At 39.7% G+C, this 18,810-nt stretch overlaps 1 protein-coding gene across 1 annotated transcript; it reads right to left on the minus strand.

Moving 5' to 3' along the window:
• Positions 1-1,969: 1,969 nt before the first annotated feature.
• On the minus strand, positions 1,970-13,459 carry GLIPR1L2 (GLIPR1 like 2). The gene is made up of 6 exons (XM_040989995.1): positions 13,228-13,459; positions 9,327-9,572; positions 8,172-8,275; positions 5,241-5,326; positions 3,033-3,059; positions 1,970-2,942 (listed from the first exon to the last, which is right to left on the minus strand). Exons 1-6 carry the CDS (start codon positions 13,444-13,446, stop codon positions 2,641-2,643), a joined length of 984 nt encoding a protein of 327 aa, XP_040845929.1. The 5' UTR covers positions 13,447-13,459; the 3' UTR covers positions 1,970-2,640.
• Positions 13,460-18,810: the final 5,351 nt, after the last annotated feature.

Genomic DNA, 18,810 nt, shown 5'->3' on the forward strand with positions numbered 1-18,810 from the left:
AAGTTTGTATTTCATCCTTTTTCTCCCCCATTTGAATACTAAATAACCTCACAGATCTACATATTAACACTGCAGCTGCCAAGGAAAACCTCCCTCGAATGTGCCTGTTTTAAACCAGAGACTGAGATTAGCTGTGGGCAGTGCAGCATCCCAAAACTAAAGAAGACAGTCACAAAAACAAAAGGAAGCACTGGTAACTACTTGAATAGCGAAAGGGCTGTGGCAAGGAGAATGAGAGAACAGAAGAATGATTTTCAGTAACATGGAAGTTTAAGGAGATAGCATAGCTAAAAGCATCCATAACTTACATGTTTCCAAGGTAAAAATAAATCTATAAGAGACTATTCTGATTTCAAAACTATTGACATGTTAGATTAGAACATTCTTTGGTGTGGGGGACTGTGTGGGGCATTTACAGCATTCCTGGCCTCTGCCCCCAAGACACCAGCAGCACCTCCCTGGGCATGACAATCGAAAATGTTTACAGGAATTGCCTAACAATCTGGGAGTTGTCCCAGTTAGAAACTGTGGACCAGAAACTTCAGGTTAGTCCCATGTGGTTGTAAGCAAAGCCATCCCAAGAAAGTTCTACTTGTAAACGCATGAGCATGTTTGGAGGGTTCTTATTTTCAGTCCCAGGTGGACCCATTTCACAACTCTCAGGTCAGACTTCTAGGTTTAAAAATGGAAGCTAAATCAGTGCCACAAGTGGTTTTGAATATTTAGCAATTATATGAAAGCAGTTTTGAGAAACAGAATATAAATGTAGAGTTCCAATAATAAATAAAATCATGACAGACAACCAGTAGCTTTTCTCTCCCTAAGACTTTTTCTCAGATGGTTGAGCATGAAAGAGATGACTTCATGGGGAAACAAACAAACAAACATAACTACCAAAAAATCAGAGTCTTTTGTTGGAAATAAAATAAAATAAAAACCTAAAGCAAATGATATAAACTCAGCATACACACACACACATGCACAACAAACATATAAACAAATAAAAACCAAAATTCTATAATCCAAGTTTTAAAAGTCCATTCCTCAGGGATTTTGGATTTTGGAAACTCTTACCTTTTTTTCCATTCTTAAACATATTTTCTATACAGCTAAGCAACTATTGACTTTATGCCAGTTGATATTTTTTCACTATGCTAGATATTTTCATTCACTCTAGTTACTAGTTTTATCAATTATTTTTCCCCTAATATTAAATAATTACAGGTATTACATTAAAAAAATATATTCCAGCATCTAGTCTTGTCATGCAACGGGTGAAGTCATTATGTGCAATGTCAGCATTCCATGTCTAAACTGAGGATCATGTCCTGCTGGTTCTATTTCTGACCCAGCTCCCTAGCAAGGCTCCTGGAAAGCACTGGAAGATGGCCTAATGACTTCCGCCTGACCTAACCTTGGTCACTGTGGCCATTTGGGGAGTGAGCCAGTAGATGAAGGATTTCGTGGATTTCTTTCTTTCTTTCTTCCCTCCTTCCTTCCTTCCTTCCTTCCTTCCTTCCTTTCTTTCTTTCTTTCAGATTTATTCCACTGGAAAGCCGGACACACAGAGAGGAGGAGAGATAAAGAGAAGGCAAGATCCTCTGTCCGAGGATTCACTCCCCAAGTGACCGCAATGGCCAGTACTGTGCTGATCCAAAGCCAGGAGCCAGGAGCTCCTCCAGGTATACCACGCGGGTACAGGGTCCCAAAGTTTTGGGCCGTCCTCGACTGCCCTCCCAGGCCACAAGCAAGGAGCTGGATGGGAAGTGGAGCCACCAGGACTAGAACCGGCGACCACATGGGATCCCAGCACGTTCAAAGCGAGGACTTTAGCTGCTAGGCCATGGCGCCAGGCCCGGATTTCTTTCTTTCTTTATCTCTTTCAACTTTAAAAACAAAATAAAATTTTAAAAAAGTATTCTACATTATCATATACATTTGAAAGAAGCCAGATTTCTCAAGCAAAATGAAATTATTTTGGGGACATTTATTAGTACTTGGTGATAACACATTACAGCAAGTCTTTAATGAAATATTGCATATGAAGTAGAAACAAGAAATTGTAGGCTAATTGGATATACAGGTACCTTTAAATCATTCCAAATCATAAGCCATAAAGAAAATTAATGGTATTTGATGCCTTGATATCAAATGAAAGTATCACCATCAACAGCAATAACTAACTATGACAGTGATAATTAAAATGAAATCCCTGATATTTTTCAATGGTTTTTGTAAACTTGGGATTGTCCTAAGCAGCCTATATTGATAATCTATTTAATACTTGAGAAAAAGTCATTAACTAACTTAAAAAACACCTAAAGCACAGAGATAGAAACATTTTAAAGAGGGATATTCCCTCCTTAATCAGGATTCTATAGTGAACGCCTAAAATTAATTAGGTCAAAGCTTTTTCAGTATTTCTATTATAACATCTTTTACTTAATATCTAAGACTTTGCTTTAATACATTCTACACAAGATATATTTTTTCTTTGTTCTTCAAATTGAACAAGTTTAGAGAACAGAAGGAATAACAGTATGACAATAGCAGCTTATAGATATGCTCTTTCTTGTTGAAGCTTACTTCTTAAATTTTAGCTCTTTGTGAAATTACATTTTTGACTTATGCTAGTGGCACCTAGTCTTCCACCTCCTCTTCTTCTTCTTCCTCTTCTTCTTCCCCTTCCTGTTGCTCTTCCTCTATCTCCCCTTCCTCGACTATCTTGTCTTTCTCTTCTCTTTCTTTCTTTATTTCAGATCCTTCAGGGGTATAGAGCATTTGTTTTTCCAATAAAATATTTGGAAAATAAGGCTGCACTATCCAGACAATTATAACACATATCAGAAAACATAGTATTCTCAATACCAAAGTAAATATGCACAGCGGATCACATACAATTGGCCGTGGCACTTCCCACTTCGGATACCAAAATTGGTAATCTGTAAATACAAAAGCAAGTAAAAGCTACATTTTGCATTTCACATAAGATAGTTAAATCAGTGAAGAAACAAAAGGATAACAATACATACATACGGCTTCGTCACGGTCGGCATTACCTAGAAAAGAAGAAAAAGTCTATAAAGAATTATACAAAATTATTCCTTATAATTATTCCAACAATAGTGTCACCATTCTCATTTCTCGAATTCATCTTTGATTGTCCCTCCCTGCAATAACTGTACGTGCAATATAACATCTTTCAGTAAATGTAAGACTAGATGGTAAGGAGTATGGAAATAGAGGAATAATATGTGATTCTAGCATTATATCAGTCTCTAAATCATTGTGTCACTTTATTCAAGTCCCTTTATTTCTGACCTCTAAAGATTGTTCCACCCCCAACATCCTAGGATCTCACCTTATCTCTTATTTTCAGCTGTCTTTTCCTCCCCACATAAGCCCCAAAATAAGCTTCGGAATCGATCCATTTTACTTCTTACATGCTTGTTTTTCTTAAAAACTTGCAGTTACTATTTTTACAGCAAGGCATTTGCTGCTTGTAGCTATTTGGCCCAATGAGTTTGTAATGTATTTTAAAAAAAATACATTCACTCTATTCTGCTTAACTAGATGGGTAAAATCAGACAACCATTCCTAAAATGCACAAAGAAGAGAAGGATAAGTGACTTTACACACACAGACAACCCAATGGCAACTGGGAATTTAGAACTAATTCTGCATGTACCTTGGAGATGGTAAAACCCCTGTTGGATCTTTGATGATACTTTAGTCCTCAGTGATTGGCATTATTCATGTTTTTTGTAGTAATTTCTAAATTAGCAAGGAGCTGGATTGGAAGTAGAGCAGCTGGGACTCAAACCTGTGCTCGTATGGGATGCTGTGGTCATAGGCACCAGTTTCACATGCAGAACTACAATGCTGTTCCCTAAAGTTCAATTTTAACTGAGAGTCCTGTATTTCACCTCTCCATCTAAAGGCTGGTTGTTCATTTAAGACACCTGCTGGGCCACTCATACTCTAAAAACTCAGCCCTATGCTACACCCCTGCTGGGTCACCAGCACTGCATGTTTCTTGCCTACTCTGGACTCTGACATTCATCGAAGGTTTGCCTTCAAACACGGATGCTTTTTTATCTGCTTAGGTTCTGACAGTTCTTGGCAGTCCAATCCTATATGTGAATCCTCACATCACTTTGTGTGGGTTCCAACAACAGTGTCATAACTTCCCTCAAAAAAAAAAAAGCCTTTGCTCAGACTGTTAACACCCTCTTCCAGGCTTCTCCCTCTTGCCCTGTGTTCCTCTGTTCACTTTGCTTGGCATAGGTGCCGCATACTGAGATATGGCATGGATAAGCCTTCCTCCTCCTGGGACTCTGACAACTCAAGCCTGAGCGCTGGCAGACACTCACTGTGCAAGGGCTCTGGCTTCCACATTGACATCACAGTGTCAGCACTGACATCATCCTCACTCCAGCTGGGTTGCTTTCCCAGTGCCATCGCCCCCCTGTGTGAGTCCCTGCTGCCTTTGAATCCCTTTGTCCCGCCCTGTAGATGTCCACTTCCCATTGAACTACCTAAAGGGCTTAGGATTGAGGTTTTCAGGAAGAGAAGGGGAAGAATCAGGAAGGCGTTGCTTCTGAATTCAAATGAGGCAGAAACATGAGGCCGGCTCACCCTATACTGGCGGTAACGATGAAACAGCTCACCAGTTTTTAGCACAGAAGCAGAGGGCGTTCTTGGCCTGCTCCTGGCGTATCCTCTTGCCATGTTCCTCCAGCGACTGCACAGCCCAGGTTTAGTTATGCTTTTGGAGTACATGCTTTCATGTTTTGAAAAGCTAAAAGACAATTGGGACTAAATATTTCCCATCCTGCGTTTTTTGACTTTTGATTGGAATTTTAGCTTCTTGGGTATGGGAGAAAGTTAAAACAAATCTGTATTAAGCATTTGTTATTTTCTTTTTTCTTTATGAGTATTTTGTTCTTGAAAGTCTGGCCAGATAAGCTACTGTTTCAGCAATTAGCTGTGAGGTGTTCTGATATTCTGGTTTGTGATTAGAAGAAATAAGGGTGAGATAAAGCACAAAAGGCTCTTCATTTCAGAAAAACAGACACAATGCTATTTCAACCTTCTTAACAGAAATATAGCATAGGAGAAGGGGACCAATATTCACAGAACAAAAATGAAAAACCACTGTTGAATTACTTCACTTTTCTTATTGTCCTACATATTGTAATTTTTTTCTTTTTACATTCATTTTATTTTCTTTGTCTTACTGCATAGGAAGTCTGTACATCTGTCATGAGCACCACAATGAGTACAAAATATTCCAGGTTGATAAGGCCTTCTTGTCAGAGTTCCTCTAAAAACAAAGCAGAAAATAATTTAGTTAGGCAAGGCCTCAACTCTCACATGTCATTAAAAAATAGTTATCTATTTTAATTAGTTTAAGATATGATTAAATAGGAAAGTGGACTGCAAGTGGTGCTTAACCCTTCCTTTACATCCTCAGAAAAGTTTGTTATTTTTAAAACTATCTCAATGTCCCTGAAACAAAGTATAGATTGAAGATGAGTAAAATGAAAACAAAGTATAATTTATAAATGACTGAAAATAATTTCAAGATGATCACTTTAGTTTGTATGAAAATTTATCATTCAAAAATGAAGGTAATAGGATGTGTTATAATTGTATTCTGCTTTGCACAAATACATAAAATATTTTGTAAAAATGACATATTATCTTGGGCCTGGTGCAATAGTGTAGTGGTTAGGTTAAGGTTCTCGCCCTGAATGTGCTGTGATCTCATATGGGCGCCGGTTCTAATCCTGGTAGCTCCGCTTTCCATTCAGCTCCTTGTTTGTGGCCTGGGAAAGCAGTCGAGGACGGCCCAGAGCATTGGGACCCTGCATCCGCGTGGAAGACCCGAAAAAGAAGTTCCTGGCTCCTGGCTTCGGATTGGCTTAGCTCCAGCCATTGCGGCCACTTGGGCAGTGAATCATCTGCCTTTCCAATAAAAATAAATAAATCTTAAAAAAAAAAAAAAAAGACATTATCTCAGAGTGCAAAATCCAGAAATGCCTACTTCAAGAACAGCTTGCATGTATTACTTTGAACTTTACATGAAAAAATATAAAAATAGCTATATACAAGCAAATAAATAGAAATATGGGATTTTGGAAAGTTGATTTAATTCATTGTACAGAATTGAAGAGAGAAGTGAGAGGTTACTACATCAATTCCCTTGAATTAAATAAGGACAAAAATATGGGACAAAATATAAAGACAAAGTAGAAATTGGAGAGTTTATACAAAGAATATGGAATAAGAGAGAAAGAGAAGGATGGACAGGAAAAGACACTTTTGAATGGAGAGAGGTACAGGGTTACCTGTTTACCTATTATGTAGTTGGAAAATATGAAAATATAAGCATTGGGTGTATTTGTCTCTTGATAAGCCACTCTGACAATCCAGAAAACCATTTGACCATCTAGAATAGGCCCAGTCTAAAAAACATATATTCCTAACAAAAAAGCCAAATGTCAAATTTTGGAGCCACATCTCATTTAATCAGATGGTTCTGCTGATATCCAATATGGTATCTATCAACTTTGGATTTCAAAAATCCACGTATCAAAGATGTGTGTTAATAGCAGATTATATTCTCTAATTTCATACTTCTGGTATTTATTATCAAATCATTTAAAGGAAGAAATATATTTTATGGTTGTTATCAGATCATTAGCCCTAATTTCATACTTCTAATATTGACTACCAAATCATTTAAAAGAAGCATTGTTGGTCCGCAAATCTGGCTTTCATGTGTGCAAGTGGGTGCTATAGCCTAGTCCAACCTGGTACACCCCCACACCCAGCCTTGCATGCACCAGTGGCTGCTGTGGTCTGTTAGGGTGACCCCCAAGAATTCCAACCAGACCTGCATCCAAATCCAGCTCCTGTGCTGCAGCCTTTATACATATTGATATATCATATGTATTTGTATATTTATTTAATTATTATTTATTTATTTTTATTGGAAAGGCAGATATACAGAGAGGAAGATCTTCTGTCTGATGATTCACTATCCGATAGGCCACAACGGCCAGGAACCAGGAGCCAAAGCCAGGAACTTCCTCCAGGTCTCCCACGCAGGTGCAGGGACCCAAGGCTTTGGGCCATCCTTGACTGCTTTCCCAGGCCACAAGCAGGGAGCTGGATGGGAAGTGGGACTACTGGGATTAGACTTGGCACCCATATGGGATCCAGGCATGTTCAAAGCGAGGACTTTAGCCAGTAGGCTACCATACTAGGCCCATAAGGATTTATTTATTTTTATTGGAAAGTCAGATATACAGAGAGGAAGATCTTCTGTCCAATGAGTAACTCCCCAACTGGCCATAATGGCTGAAGCTGGGCCAATCCAAAGCCAGGGGCCTGGAGCCTCTTCCTTCCAGGTCTCCCACATGGATGCAGGGTCCCAAGGCTTTGGGCTACCCTTGATTGCTTTCCAAGGCCACAAGCAGGGAGCTGGATGGGAAGCGGTGCTGGATTAGAACCGGCACCCATATGGGTTGCCACTTATGCAAGGTGAGGACTTTAGCTGTTAGGCTATCGCATCAGGCCCCGACGGCTGGTTATTTCTCATTATTGGGAGGGAAAAGGTATAGGGTAAATAGCCAAGATAATGAATAACTAGAAAGAAAACTGCATAGGGATAGTTTAACTAGAAGAGTTTTAAAAATATTTTTCCACTTCTGAGATATCACACTTCTCTGTTTGAAACTATCAATTAATAATATAACCTCCAAAAATCATCAATTGAGACAGCCCTTTATGCCCTAAAACTGACATAATTCCTGAAACAACTACACTACATAAATTTTAACAAATCTAACTTTACATTCTTTGAGATTTTAGTATAAATAACAGAGTTGACTATTTTGGAAAATACTTTAAATCCCATGGCAGATATTACAAAATAATGATCAAGTTAAGTTGAAAGGGGTAATATTTATCTAGTACATTAGTAAAATCAGCATGCTCAAGTTATAACATTACTTCCTTACTTCAATATAATGTCTTTAGTACCTTGAACACATCAAAAATAGTTAAAACATATATTAAAAGTTAGAAAAATGTGATATTGAAATATTCTCAACACATTTTTATATTCTATTTTTATATTCTATTGCTTTAGTGAGACTTACCCTGGTGCATAGTTGCATATGAAAATTGCTGCTTGTACAATATTTCCAACCTTTGTACATGGAGTAACAGCACAGCCAACCTTGTAAGAGCTGTCCCAAACAAGCTAAAACAGAAATTCCAAAGAAAACATAGCATTTAATTTTTCCCACTTACCCTGTTACAACTATTCCATACATATTGTGTCCAAGAAATTCAAGGGATATATATCACATAATTTTTTTTTTATCTAAGTGAATGTGATCAGTTGAAATATATTGCTATTTTTTGTTTTTTATTTAGGATATAGAGACCTATCATACACTTAGAAGTGCATTTACAAAGCTATATTTAGAGAAACACTGTATTAGGCTATACCAAAACACTATCTTAGGATAAATTGTTTAAGAGCAGAGTCTCGTAAAATGCTTTAGACACAGAAAAAATCATTTCTGGTTTTTGTTTGTATATTTACCTTGTGATGTAATTGTTTTAAAAGTCTGATTCATACGTAGGATGATAGCTTAAAAGAACAGAGAATTGGGACAGGTATTCGATGAAATAGTTTATTCAATAACTTCTTGATTCTTTAGTATTGATCTTTATTTTAGATATTTATTGAGTAGCTATATAATATTTGTGTGTTGGGACTATATGGTTAGAAAGACAATGTATTTGCTCTTAGTGCAGCAACAGATTAATAAACAGATGTTAAGCTGTGTGATATTTGACAAGGTAAAAATACATACAGGAAATGAAAAGCAAGTCAGTATTTCTGGAGTATAAGGTGTTACAGTGGATTACTGAATGTAAGGTAGAGAAATTCTACAATTTGTATGCATTAAAAATATCGTATTCATCTATGTAGCGTAGTGATCTATGTAAACACATTTTCTTTTGCTTATAATAATAATTTTGAAATAATTTTTATTAGTTTCTCATTTGTTTTTCCAATACACAATATTTTTAGAGAAGTTTTTCATTGTTGGCTGTGGAAATTGGTTTTACATTATCTACAGTAATATTTTAGTTGTATGGTTCACGTAATTTTTGGAATTGTTAGAGATTTTGATGCATTAAGAATAACTAAATTTTGTAGAAGATTATTTATGTATTTGAAACATAACAAAATTAAGCAATAAAGGGAACTGGGTTAATAGTATCATAAAATTAAATACCTGTAAATAGTTAGAACAGTTTTCGGAGCAACTGCCATTTTCAAAATTATACTTCTTTCTCTCTTCATACCAGCTGTTGATAGCAAAAGTTGCTGTGAAATCATTTTCCTTGCCAACCCACATATTTTCTCCAATACCATAAAATGTAGGATGGGCCATCTGTACGTCATCTAAATGAGTATTACGCTCAAACACACATTTTTTGCCCCAAGCTCTAGCTGTCCGTGATAAAGCTACATCCCATGTCTGGAAAAGAAAAAAAAATGGAAAAAGAAAATAATCAAAAGAATAGTAACATCTTTTATGTTCCTAATTCCTCTTCTTGAGTTCTCATAATTAAGAATAAGAAAACAACTAATCGTACTGTTTATAGGACATTTGTGAAATTTTTATGAAGAAACTTTTGAAATAATTATAAATAAAAGGATTACTTCCTGAGAAAAAGGAACTTGTATATATTTATAGTATTGAAATGATTTATTATAAAATCATTACAATATACTTACACTTTGGAATATTTATATTTTTAAGATTTATTTTACTTGTATTGGAAAAGCTGATTTACAGAGAGAAGGAGAGAGAAAGAAAAAAAAAATCTTCTGTCCACTGATTCACTCCCCCAAATGGCTGCATTGGCCAGAGCTGAGCCAATCTGAAGCCAGGAGCCAGGAGCTTCTGGGTCTCCCACGTGGGTACAGGGTCCCAGGGTTTTAGGCCATCCTTCACTGCTTTCCCAGGCCACAGGCAGGAAGCTGGATGGGTAGTGGAGCAGCCAGGACTAGAACCAGCGCCTATATGGGATGCCAGCAGTTGCAAGGCGAGGATTTTAACAGTAAAGCTATTGCACTGAACCTCAGAATGTATTTTTAATTCCATGCTTTATTGTACAACTTAGAACATGAATGTAAGAATTACTATAGAACAATTTAAAATACTCATCTAGGAACTATTGTTCATTCCTTATATAAAAAAATTGTGATGCCAGGAGTAAAATGAGATGTTACTATTTTTATGTTCAAGTTTTTTTTTTTTTAGGATATTTACCTCTCTCTTATACATATATAGGTATGTATACATATCCTCTAACTAAATATAGATAAAACATTTCAACACATAGTGGTAATTGGTAAATGTTTTAACTAAGCACGTGTAAACTTGTGTGAAAAGTTTCAGAAATGTGAGAAAACATGATTAGATGCTACTCTCTTATTGCTTCTCGGCGTTTTGGCTAAGATCAAGTGAAGATGTTGCTCTCTTGTCATCAGCTACAGAAATGTGTACACCTATGATCCATTTAGGGAATCATGGTCATTGTTTACTTAAGGATAGCAACAAAAACAAAATATAAAAACACCAACAAAAATCACTGGCAAACAAAAACACAAACTATGTGTTACTGTAATCTCCAAATAAGCATTTCTGAAAATTAATTTTAAGAGATGCTGTTCTCATTTCCATAATTCATAAATACAATATAAAATAAACAAATAAGATTTAATATAGTCCCTTATCAGTTCCCTTCTGAAGGGTGACAGCTGTTTAAACAATTGTCTATATGTGCATTTCTGTAAATCTGTATCTTAACACATCTTCCAGATATGAGCACCCAGAGCACCTTTAGATGATGGAGTAAGGACCAGAGTGGCGACCTGACCATCTTCCTGGTAGGGGCTCTGTGCGTCTGTATCTGCAGTGACAGCACAGAACACAGTACGATGGTCCCAGCTGCTTCCTGCAGCACAGCCTGGAAGGATCCAGCTTCGGCTCCCAGGCCCTCACAAGGATGGTTTTCACCAAAACACAAAAATTTTCCATTACAGTCATCCCTTCTTGATAAAAATGAGCCACAGTCGGGTTATTGGTCTTTGCAACATAGTCTAGTCTCTTTAGATTTGTGTTTCCTGATTCACATAGCAGGAGAGCATAGCAATTTGACCAAATATTTACTTTGCTGGGAGCTCTCATAAAAAACTTCAGAGTAGACTTGAAATAGATACTCGAGCTAGGAAGCTAGGCTAAGAACTCACAACTGGATATTTTCTGTAATACAATTAAATTTAGGGAAATTCCTCCCTGTGTAGATCCCCAAACATCTACATATGGGGTTTGCAAGGAAGCCCAATCTGCAGATGGAAGATCATTCTGCTTCTCCTTCTCACTGTGAATCTGCCTTCCTAGTAGGAATGAAAAATAAAATAAAAATTAAAAAAGCAGAAAAAGCAACAAAAGCATTGTAACAGAATAAAAAATACAAGAGCTGGGTTAGGATTAGTGGATGAGACATAATTTTAGGAGCAAATTTTGAACAGGATATCCAAAATTTTAACAAATACCGAAACGAATAATATTTTTATAACACCTTTCAGCTGATAACTTTTATTATCTATATCATAAAATTACTTAAAGGAAGAAAAAGAGATTTTTTTTGAACTTACTTTATTTTGACAATCGTTACTTAGTTGATTAGAGCACAAAGGGTCAAGGGCTACAGAAAAGTGGGTAAGGCTATTGTTTCTACATTTTTTTTCCTATCTGGGGGAAGACTCACCCAGCCTCCCACCCATCCCAGATCCCCAATGTGGGGCATACTCTGAGGGTCCTGCTCGAGTGGTTTTGATAGTTCAACAGTTCTGAATTGCTGCCAAACTCGCCATTCCAAGCACGATGAAATCGCTGCAGAATCCACTGGTTGGCGTAGTCCACTTTAGAGTCTCCGTTAGCCCAGATTTTCACCGCAAGCACATGGCTGGGGTTGTTGATTGATTTGCTCTGTCCTCCGTCCTCTGTTGTGGTGCCAGGTGTCCCCTACAACTCCGATGGACTGCCGTAATTTCCATGTGCACCTGGATATGCTGCCCCCTGCTCATCTGAGCCTCCGAGGAGGTTCAGCTTTGACACGTGCACTCCTTGGTCAGACCATGGAACCTGCACTTCTCTTCATGGTTGGGGTTCTGAGTCGAGAAAGAGATTTTCTACTAGATGATTCATTCCCTAAAGGCCCGGGGAAGCTTTAAGCTGAAGCCTGGAACGGGGAACTCAGTCAAGATCTTTCACGGGGATGGCAAATTTCCAAGTGCTCCAGCCATCATCTCCTGCCTACCAGAGTGGACATTAGCAGGTTGCTGCATGGGAAGTAGAAGGCGGAGCCCAACCAGGCACTCTTATAGGACTCAGACAACCCAACAACCAACATACCATAAATATTTCGAAAATAAATATATAATAAACGTGAAAACGTTGACGATGAAACAAAAAGTTTTTAAAACAAGATGTATGTATTTCAAAGGAACAAAGACACAGAAAAAAGAGGAGCAAAAAAAGAAGAATCTTCCACCTGCCCATTCATTCCCAAAAGGTCCCCAACAGCCAGGCTGGGCCAGGCTGAGCCCCACAGCCACACCTGCTGACAGGGTCTTGGGCACAGGGCTGCGATTCCCCGCCCTCACGGGGGCATCAACAGGCAGCTGGATGGGCAGCAGAGCCGCTGGAACTCCAGCTGCCAAATGGGAGGACACAGCACTTAATACCCATAGGACTGACCTTGCACCCGGAAGCACCTTACTCGCCTCCTTTCATCCTGACGCCAGCAGCCCCCTGGCTCAAATTCTGACCTTTTCGTCATCGCTGATACATTCCTGCTGACTTACTTTCTGAAACCCTGTAGCATTCAGCACCATTCTCCTCAATCCACTGGCCCCAGACCCCCGCACCTCAGGCCGCCGCTGGCTCTCACTTGGGTCCGGCCCTCCTCACTCATGGCGTGAGGCCTCTCCTGAGCGCACACACTCTGCTTGAAGGCCACACGGAAAGAGCCGTGGTCAGCGAGACCCAGGCCTCAGGAAGGCCAGGCGGCCTGGGCACAGGGCGGGGAGGGGGTCGTGGGAACCGCGCTGGGCCTCACCATGAAGCGAAGGTTAGCCCCCTGGGGGGCCAGGTTGCCCCGGATCTCATTGTGCAGCTCTATGTACTCATTGATGAAGTCCACATCCTCTTCATGTGGCAAGAAGTTTGCGTTCAAAGCAGAACCCAGCAGGAGGAGCCACAGCTTCATGACCCGGCCTGGCCCCCGGGGGTGCGGGTAGGAGGCCCAGTGGGGACAGAAGGGCCTGGGGGCCTCCATGGTGTGCCAGCCGCGGGAGGGCCAGTGCGCAGGCGCAGCCCCGCCCCTGTGACCTGCCAATCTTTGGGCAGGAAGGGCGAACTTGGTGCATGCCCTCCCAGGAAAAGGCAGTGGGGAGGAGGGTTGTAATAATAATTTGAGGAAAAAACTGAAAAGACTTGAGCTCAGTGCGTTCAAGCTTCTCAGCTGACTACTGTAACTATTATGTATAATTCATTTCTGACACTGCATGAAGTGTCATTGTTTACTGATGAGCCATTAGTTGTGCAGTGGATGGCAGGGTCTGAGGCACCTTCTAAGAACGTGAGGGGAATGGTTGACCTTGATAATGATGAAAACACAATTATTTTTACATCTTAGCAGTTCAGCTAGGAATTTGGCATAGCATTACCTTTGTTATTATTTTTATTTTCTCCAATTTAAAAATAGCCTGTTTATGTGAAATATTTTTTTCCTCTTTCTTTAGCTTCTCCTTATAGATTCATTTACTTTTTGAGAGAGACAGAGAACTCACATCACCTACATCGGTTCCCTGACGTCCCAGTGTGGGCCGATGCAGAATCTAGGAGCCAGGAAATCATCTCGTTCTCTGGTATGTATGTCAGAAACCCAGCCGGTGGGTCATCACAGCTGCCACCCAGGAACTCCAAACTGCCGTCAGGAGCCAGAACTTGGGCTCCAACTCGGGAACTCTGACATGGGACTGGGGGAATTTTAACTGCTGGGGAAAATACCCAACCTTCTCTTCTTTTCAATGAATCTCTTTGGCAAACTGAAAAACAAAGGTAAGTATGGAAAGTTCATAAGGGGAGGCCTATCAAATCCTCATAGGATTAGAGTTTTTCTGTTTCATTAGTAATACAACATGCCTTGATTTCAGCTTTTTCTCTGACCAATTCTCACATTTTTCATTTTTTTCCCTTTCAGACTAAAAGGGAACCAAACACTTTGCTGAAGAGAAACTTATTTGTAAGACTTTAACTTTTAATCTTAAAATGCTGGGGTACACAGTGAATATTGCAGATTGTGCCTAATGGCATTAAGATATATCTGAAATCACTGATGCTGGAGTGGGATTTTGCCATGAAGCATTGTAACTGGTTAGGCAAAACTCTGTAAATGCTGTAGTCATCTTTGGGGCAGGCTAAAGTCTTCACCTTGAATGTGCCAGGATCCCATATGGGCGCCAGTTCTAATCCTGGAAGCTACACTTCCCATCCAGCTCCCTGCTTGTGGCCTGGGAAAGCAGTCAAGGACGGCCCAAAGCCTTGGGACCCTGCACCCATGTGGGATGCCCGGAAGAAGTTCCTGGATCCTGGCTTCGGATCAGCATAACATTGGCCGTTGCACTCACTTGGGGAGTGAATTCTCAGACAGAGGATCTTCCTCTCTGTCTCTCCTCCTCTCTGTATATCTGACTTTCCAATAAATAAATAAATCTTGAAAAAAAAAAAAAGGAAACCATAAAGGAAACTACTGGTATATAAAGAAAGTAATATCAATAAATTTAGTTTCTTTTTTTTTTTTTTTGGAAAGGTAGATCAGATTTATGGAGAGGAGGAGACAGAGAGAAAGATCCTTCATTTGCTGCTTTATTCCCCAAATGGCTGACATGGCTAGAGCTGAGCTCATCCTTGTGAGGAGCCAGGAGCTTCTTCAGGTCTCTCTCATGGGTACAAAGATCCAAGGCTTTGGGCCATCCTCTATTGCTTTCTCAGGCTATAAGCAGGGAGCTGGATGGGAAGTGGAGCATCTAGGACACAAACCAGCTCCCACATGGGATCCTGGCACAAGCAACGTGAGAATTTATTCACTGAGCCATCACACCAAACCCAGTTTAGTTTTTTAAAATAACACATTCTTATTAGAAAGTTAGAAAGCATGATCCTTTTTGCATAGAAATCATTATAGCTTAAAAAAAAACTCAAGTCTGTAGTGTTTACTCATTTTCCACACTGTGTATTTCGAATCAAAATGTTACATTTAGATATATTAGATGCAAGACTAGAATATTTACTGGAGAATTAAACTGATGATGATTGACATTTAGTCATAAATTGTTCCTTTATCATCACATTAGAAGATTCTCTGGAGAATAAAGCTGAGGCTCAGTAGATTAAATGCTTTCTTGTGACCAGCGCTCGCCATTGGAGTATCAAATCCAAAATCTATTGAGAAAACACAACAATTAAGGCTTAGTTTAATTTCCAGAGGAGCAAATACTGTAGTTAATACTGAACTATGTCAATACATACGATAATTTGGGAAAGTCTGGATATCAATAGTTTCGGTGGTGACGATGCTGGCGGCGGTGGTGGTGGGGGCGGTGGTGGTGGGGGCGGCGGTGGTTGGGGGGGCGGCGGCGGCGGCGGCGGCGGCGGCGGCAGCGGTGGTGGTGGTGGTGGTGGCGGTGGTGGTAGTGGTGGTTGTGGTGGTGGTGGTGGTGGTGGTGGTGGTGGTGGTGGTAGAGGTGGAAGCCTTCGTAGTCTTCACGGTCTTTGTCGTTTTAGCAGCAAAAGCAGCAGCAGCAGCAGCTGCGGCAGCAGCCAAGACAGCGGCAACATCCCGTGTAGTGGTGGTAGTGGTCGTGGTTGTGGTAGGGCTGGTAGGTTTAGCTGCAACAATTTTTGGCATTTCTAAAATAGTTTAAAAAAAGTTAAAATTATAAAATAGAAAAAGTCTACTTTTCTCCTAGGTTTTGAGGATAGGTCAATCAATACAAGAAAATTCGTTTGACCTTTAAACTTATAAAAATAAGCATGTTCCTCAAATTCTAGTGTTTAAAAATCTTTCTTGGGGTTGGCACCATGGCATAGTGGGCTAATCCTCCACCTGTAGCACCAGAAGACTTAAATGCAGTGTAACTACAGATAGAGCAGAGATAAATTTATAAAAGAATTTCATGAAAATGTGTATATAACAGAAAATTTTACCAGTTTCCCTTGAGCCTGAGAATCATGTAACCATTAATTTAAATCATCAATTTAAAATTTATAAGCACAAAATGTGTGCATGTACACATACACACAGACACAATACATACATGTACAGAGTATGTCTCCCAAGCATTCAGAAATAGTTAGAATCTCACACTGACCATAACCGAATGTAAAAATAAGCAGTATCACCAAATCGCACTCCTTTGATAAGGCTGCTAAATCTTAAATTTAAAATCATCTATGGCAAGGTAAAGAAGGGACATTATAGACCAATGGTAATTTTAAAATTAAGTGCCAAACTTACTTACAAACTAACAAACTAAAAAATGAGTAAAAAGCTATGCATCTATAAAATAAGCTATAAGACCAAATTGGCTTTATCAAAAGAATCAAAGAGTACCCTACTGTTGGGTTAGGGGGCTATTACTTAACTCTCAGTTTGTTTTGAAAATTAATGTGTGACTTGGTTTCACTAGAAATCTTGTCTTTTTTTTTTTTTAAAGATTTATTTTTATTATTTTTTATTGGAAAGGCAGATATACAGAGAGGAGAGACAGAGAGGAAGATCTTCCATCCAATGATTCACTCCCCAAGTGAGCGCAACGGCCGATACTATGCCGGTCCAAAGCCAGGAGCATCTTCCGGGTCTCCCACGCGGGTGCAGGGTCCCAAAGCCTTGGGCCGTCCTCGACTGCTTTCTCGGGCCACAGGCAGGGAGCTGGAAGGGAAGCGGGGCTGCTGGGATTAGAACCGGCGCCCATATGGGATCCCGGGCGTGCCAGGCGAGGACCTTAACCACTTGCGCTACCGTGCCGGGCCTGAAATCTTGTCTTTTTAAAGATTTTATTTAGCAGGAGGAGTTAAAGAGAAAAAAAAAAAAAAAAACCAGATAATCTTCCCTCCCTGTTTCCTCCCCAAATGGGCTGGGTTAGGCTGAAGCCAGGAGCAAGTGGCTTCATCTGGGTCACACACATGGGTCATAGTACTTGAGTCAGCCTCTGCCTCTTTTCCAGGACGTAAACAGGGAGCCAGAAGGGTAGTGGAGCAGCTGCAACACAAACTGGTGCCCCTATGGTATGACAGTGCTTGCAGGTGGAATATGAACCAATTAAACCATCATGCCAGCCCTAAGTTATTTGATGAATTCCTTTTTAAAAAAGCTTTTTATTTATTTATTTATTTAATCTATCTGTCTATCTACCTATCTATATATCTATCTTTGGAAAGACAGGTTGATAGAAAGAGAGACAAAAAATCTTTGATCTACTGGTTCACGTCCCAAATTACCACAATGGCTAGAGTGCGCTAATCCGAAGCTAGGCGCCAGGAACCTTTTCTCAGTCTCCCATGTGGTTGCAGGGTCCCAAGGCTTTGGGCCATCATCTGAGCTTTCCCAGGGCATAAGCATGGAGCTGGATGGGAATTGGAACAGCCAGTATATGAACTGGAGCAAATATGGATGCTGGCACTTTTAGGTGGAGGATTAGTCACTGAACCATCATGCCAGTCCTGTTATTTGATGAATCTTTTCTTAATAACTCATTTATATAATGTGAGTGAACATCACAATAAATATTGAGTATATACTGATACTTCACAGCCTATCCTCACTCTTGTCCATGTTCCCCACCCAACTTCCTCTTTTCTTGGTCATTTATTTAAATTTTTACAATAATATATTCTCATTTCACTATTTAAGTTATTTTCATTATTTTCCATGATACATTTTTGTAGGAATAAGGATTCTCCCCCTTTGTTTTCCTCTTTTTCCTTCCCCATTTTCCCCTCCCACCGTTTCTCCCAACATTATTACAGTGGTATAGTCCTTTAGTAACAGTTACAAGTTTTGCTATTTATTACATTGTGGTATTTTAGGCACAGACAATGATAGACAATCTAGTATCATGTTGTCAAGGTATATTTTTTCAGAGTCTTTCTTTTATTCAGGAGTAGAGATGCCTACTGTGACATATCTTCCCTTCTCTGTATGTATGTGTGTAGCATTTGTAAAACAACGGTTCCAACTAGAGACCCTGCAGCTCAGTGAAATAAGTCAATCCCAAAAGGACAAAATCATTGGTTCTATAAGGCAACATCCAAGCACAATACAAAACAAACAGATTTATTTGATGAATCTTGAAACTGTGAAGAGGAGGAAGAGGCTCAAAGCCTTAGCTAAGGGGGCCAGAATGATAGCTCACTGGGTAATCCTCTATGTTCAAGTGCCAACATCCCATATGGACATCATTTGTGTCCTGGCTTCTCCATTCACAGTTCAGTTCCCTTCTTATGACCTGGGAAAGCAGTAGAGGATGGCTCAAGAGCTCTGGCCTCTACACCCATTTGGGAGACTTGCAAGAGGCTTCTGGTTCCCGGCTTCTGACAGGCTCAGATCTGGCTGTTGCAGCCATTTAAGGACTGCACC

This window comes from Ochotona curzoniae, unplaced genomic scaffold (genome assembly GCF_017591425.1).
Source record: "Ochotona curzoniae isolate NIBS_2020 unplaced genomic scaffold, NIBS_Ocur_1.0 contig_1014, whole genome shotgun sequence".
NCBI classification, from domain to species: Eukaryota; Metazoa; Chordata; class Mammalia; order Lagomorpha; family Ochotonidae; genus Ochotona; species Ochotona curzoniae.

Bases quoted from the DNA above. Each gene is read 5' to 3' on its own strand.
- GLIPR1L2 (XM_040989995.1), bottom strand. From the start codon at position 13,446: ATGGAGGCCCCCAGGCCCTTCTGTCCCCACTGGGCCTCCTACCCGCAC. The intron at 8,276-9,326 runs GTATTTAATTTT...TTTCTGTTTTAG, and splicing joins ACTGTTCTAACTATTTACAG to CTTGTTTGGGACAGCTCTTA. The intron at 5,327-8,171 runs GTAAGTCTCACT...CTTTGTTTTTAG, and splicing joins ATATGCAACTATGCACCAGG to AGGAACTCTGACAAGAAGGC.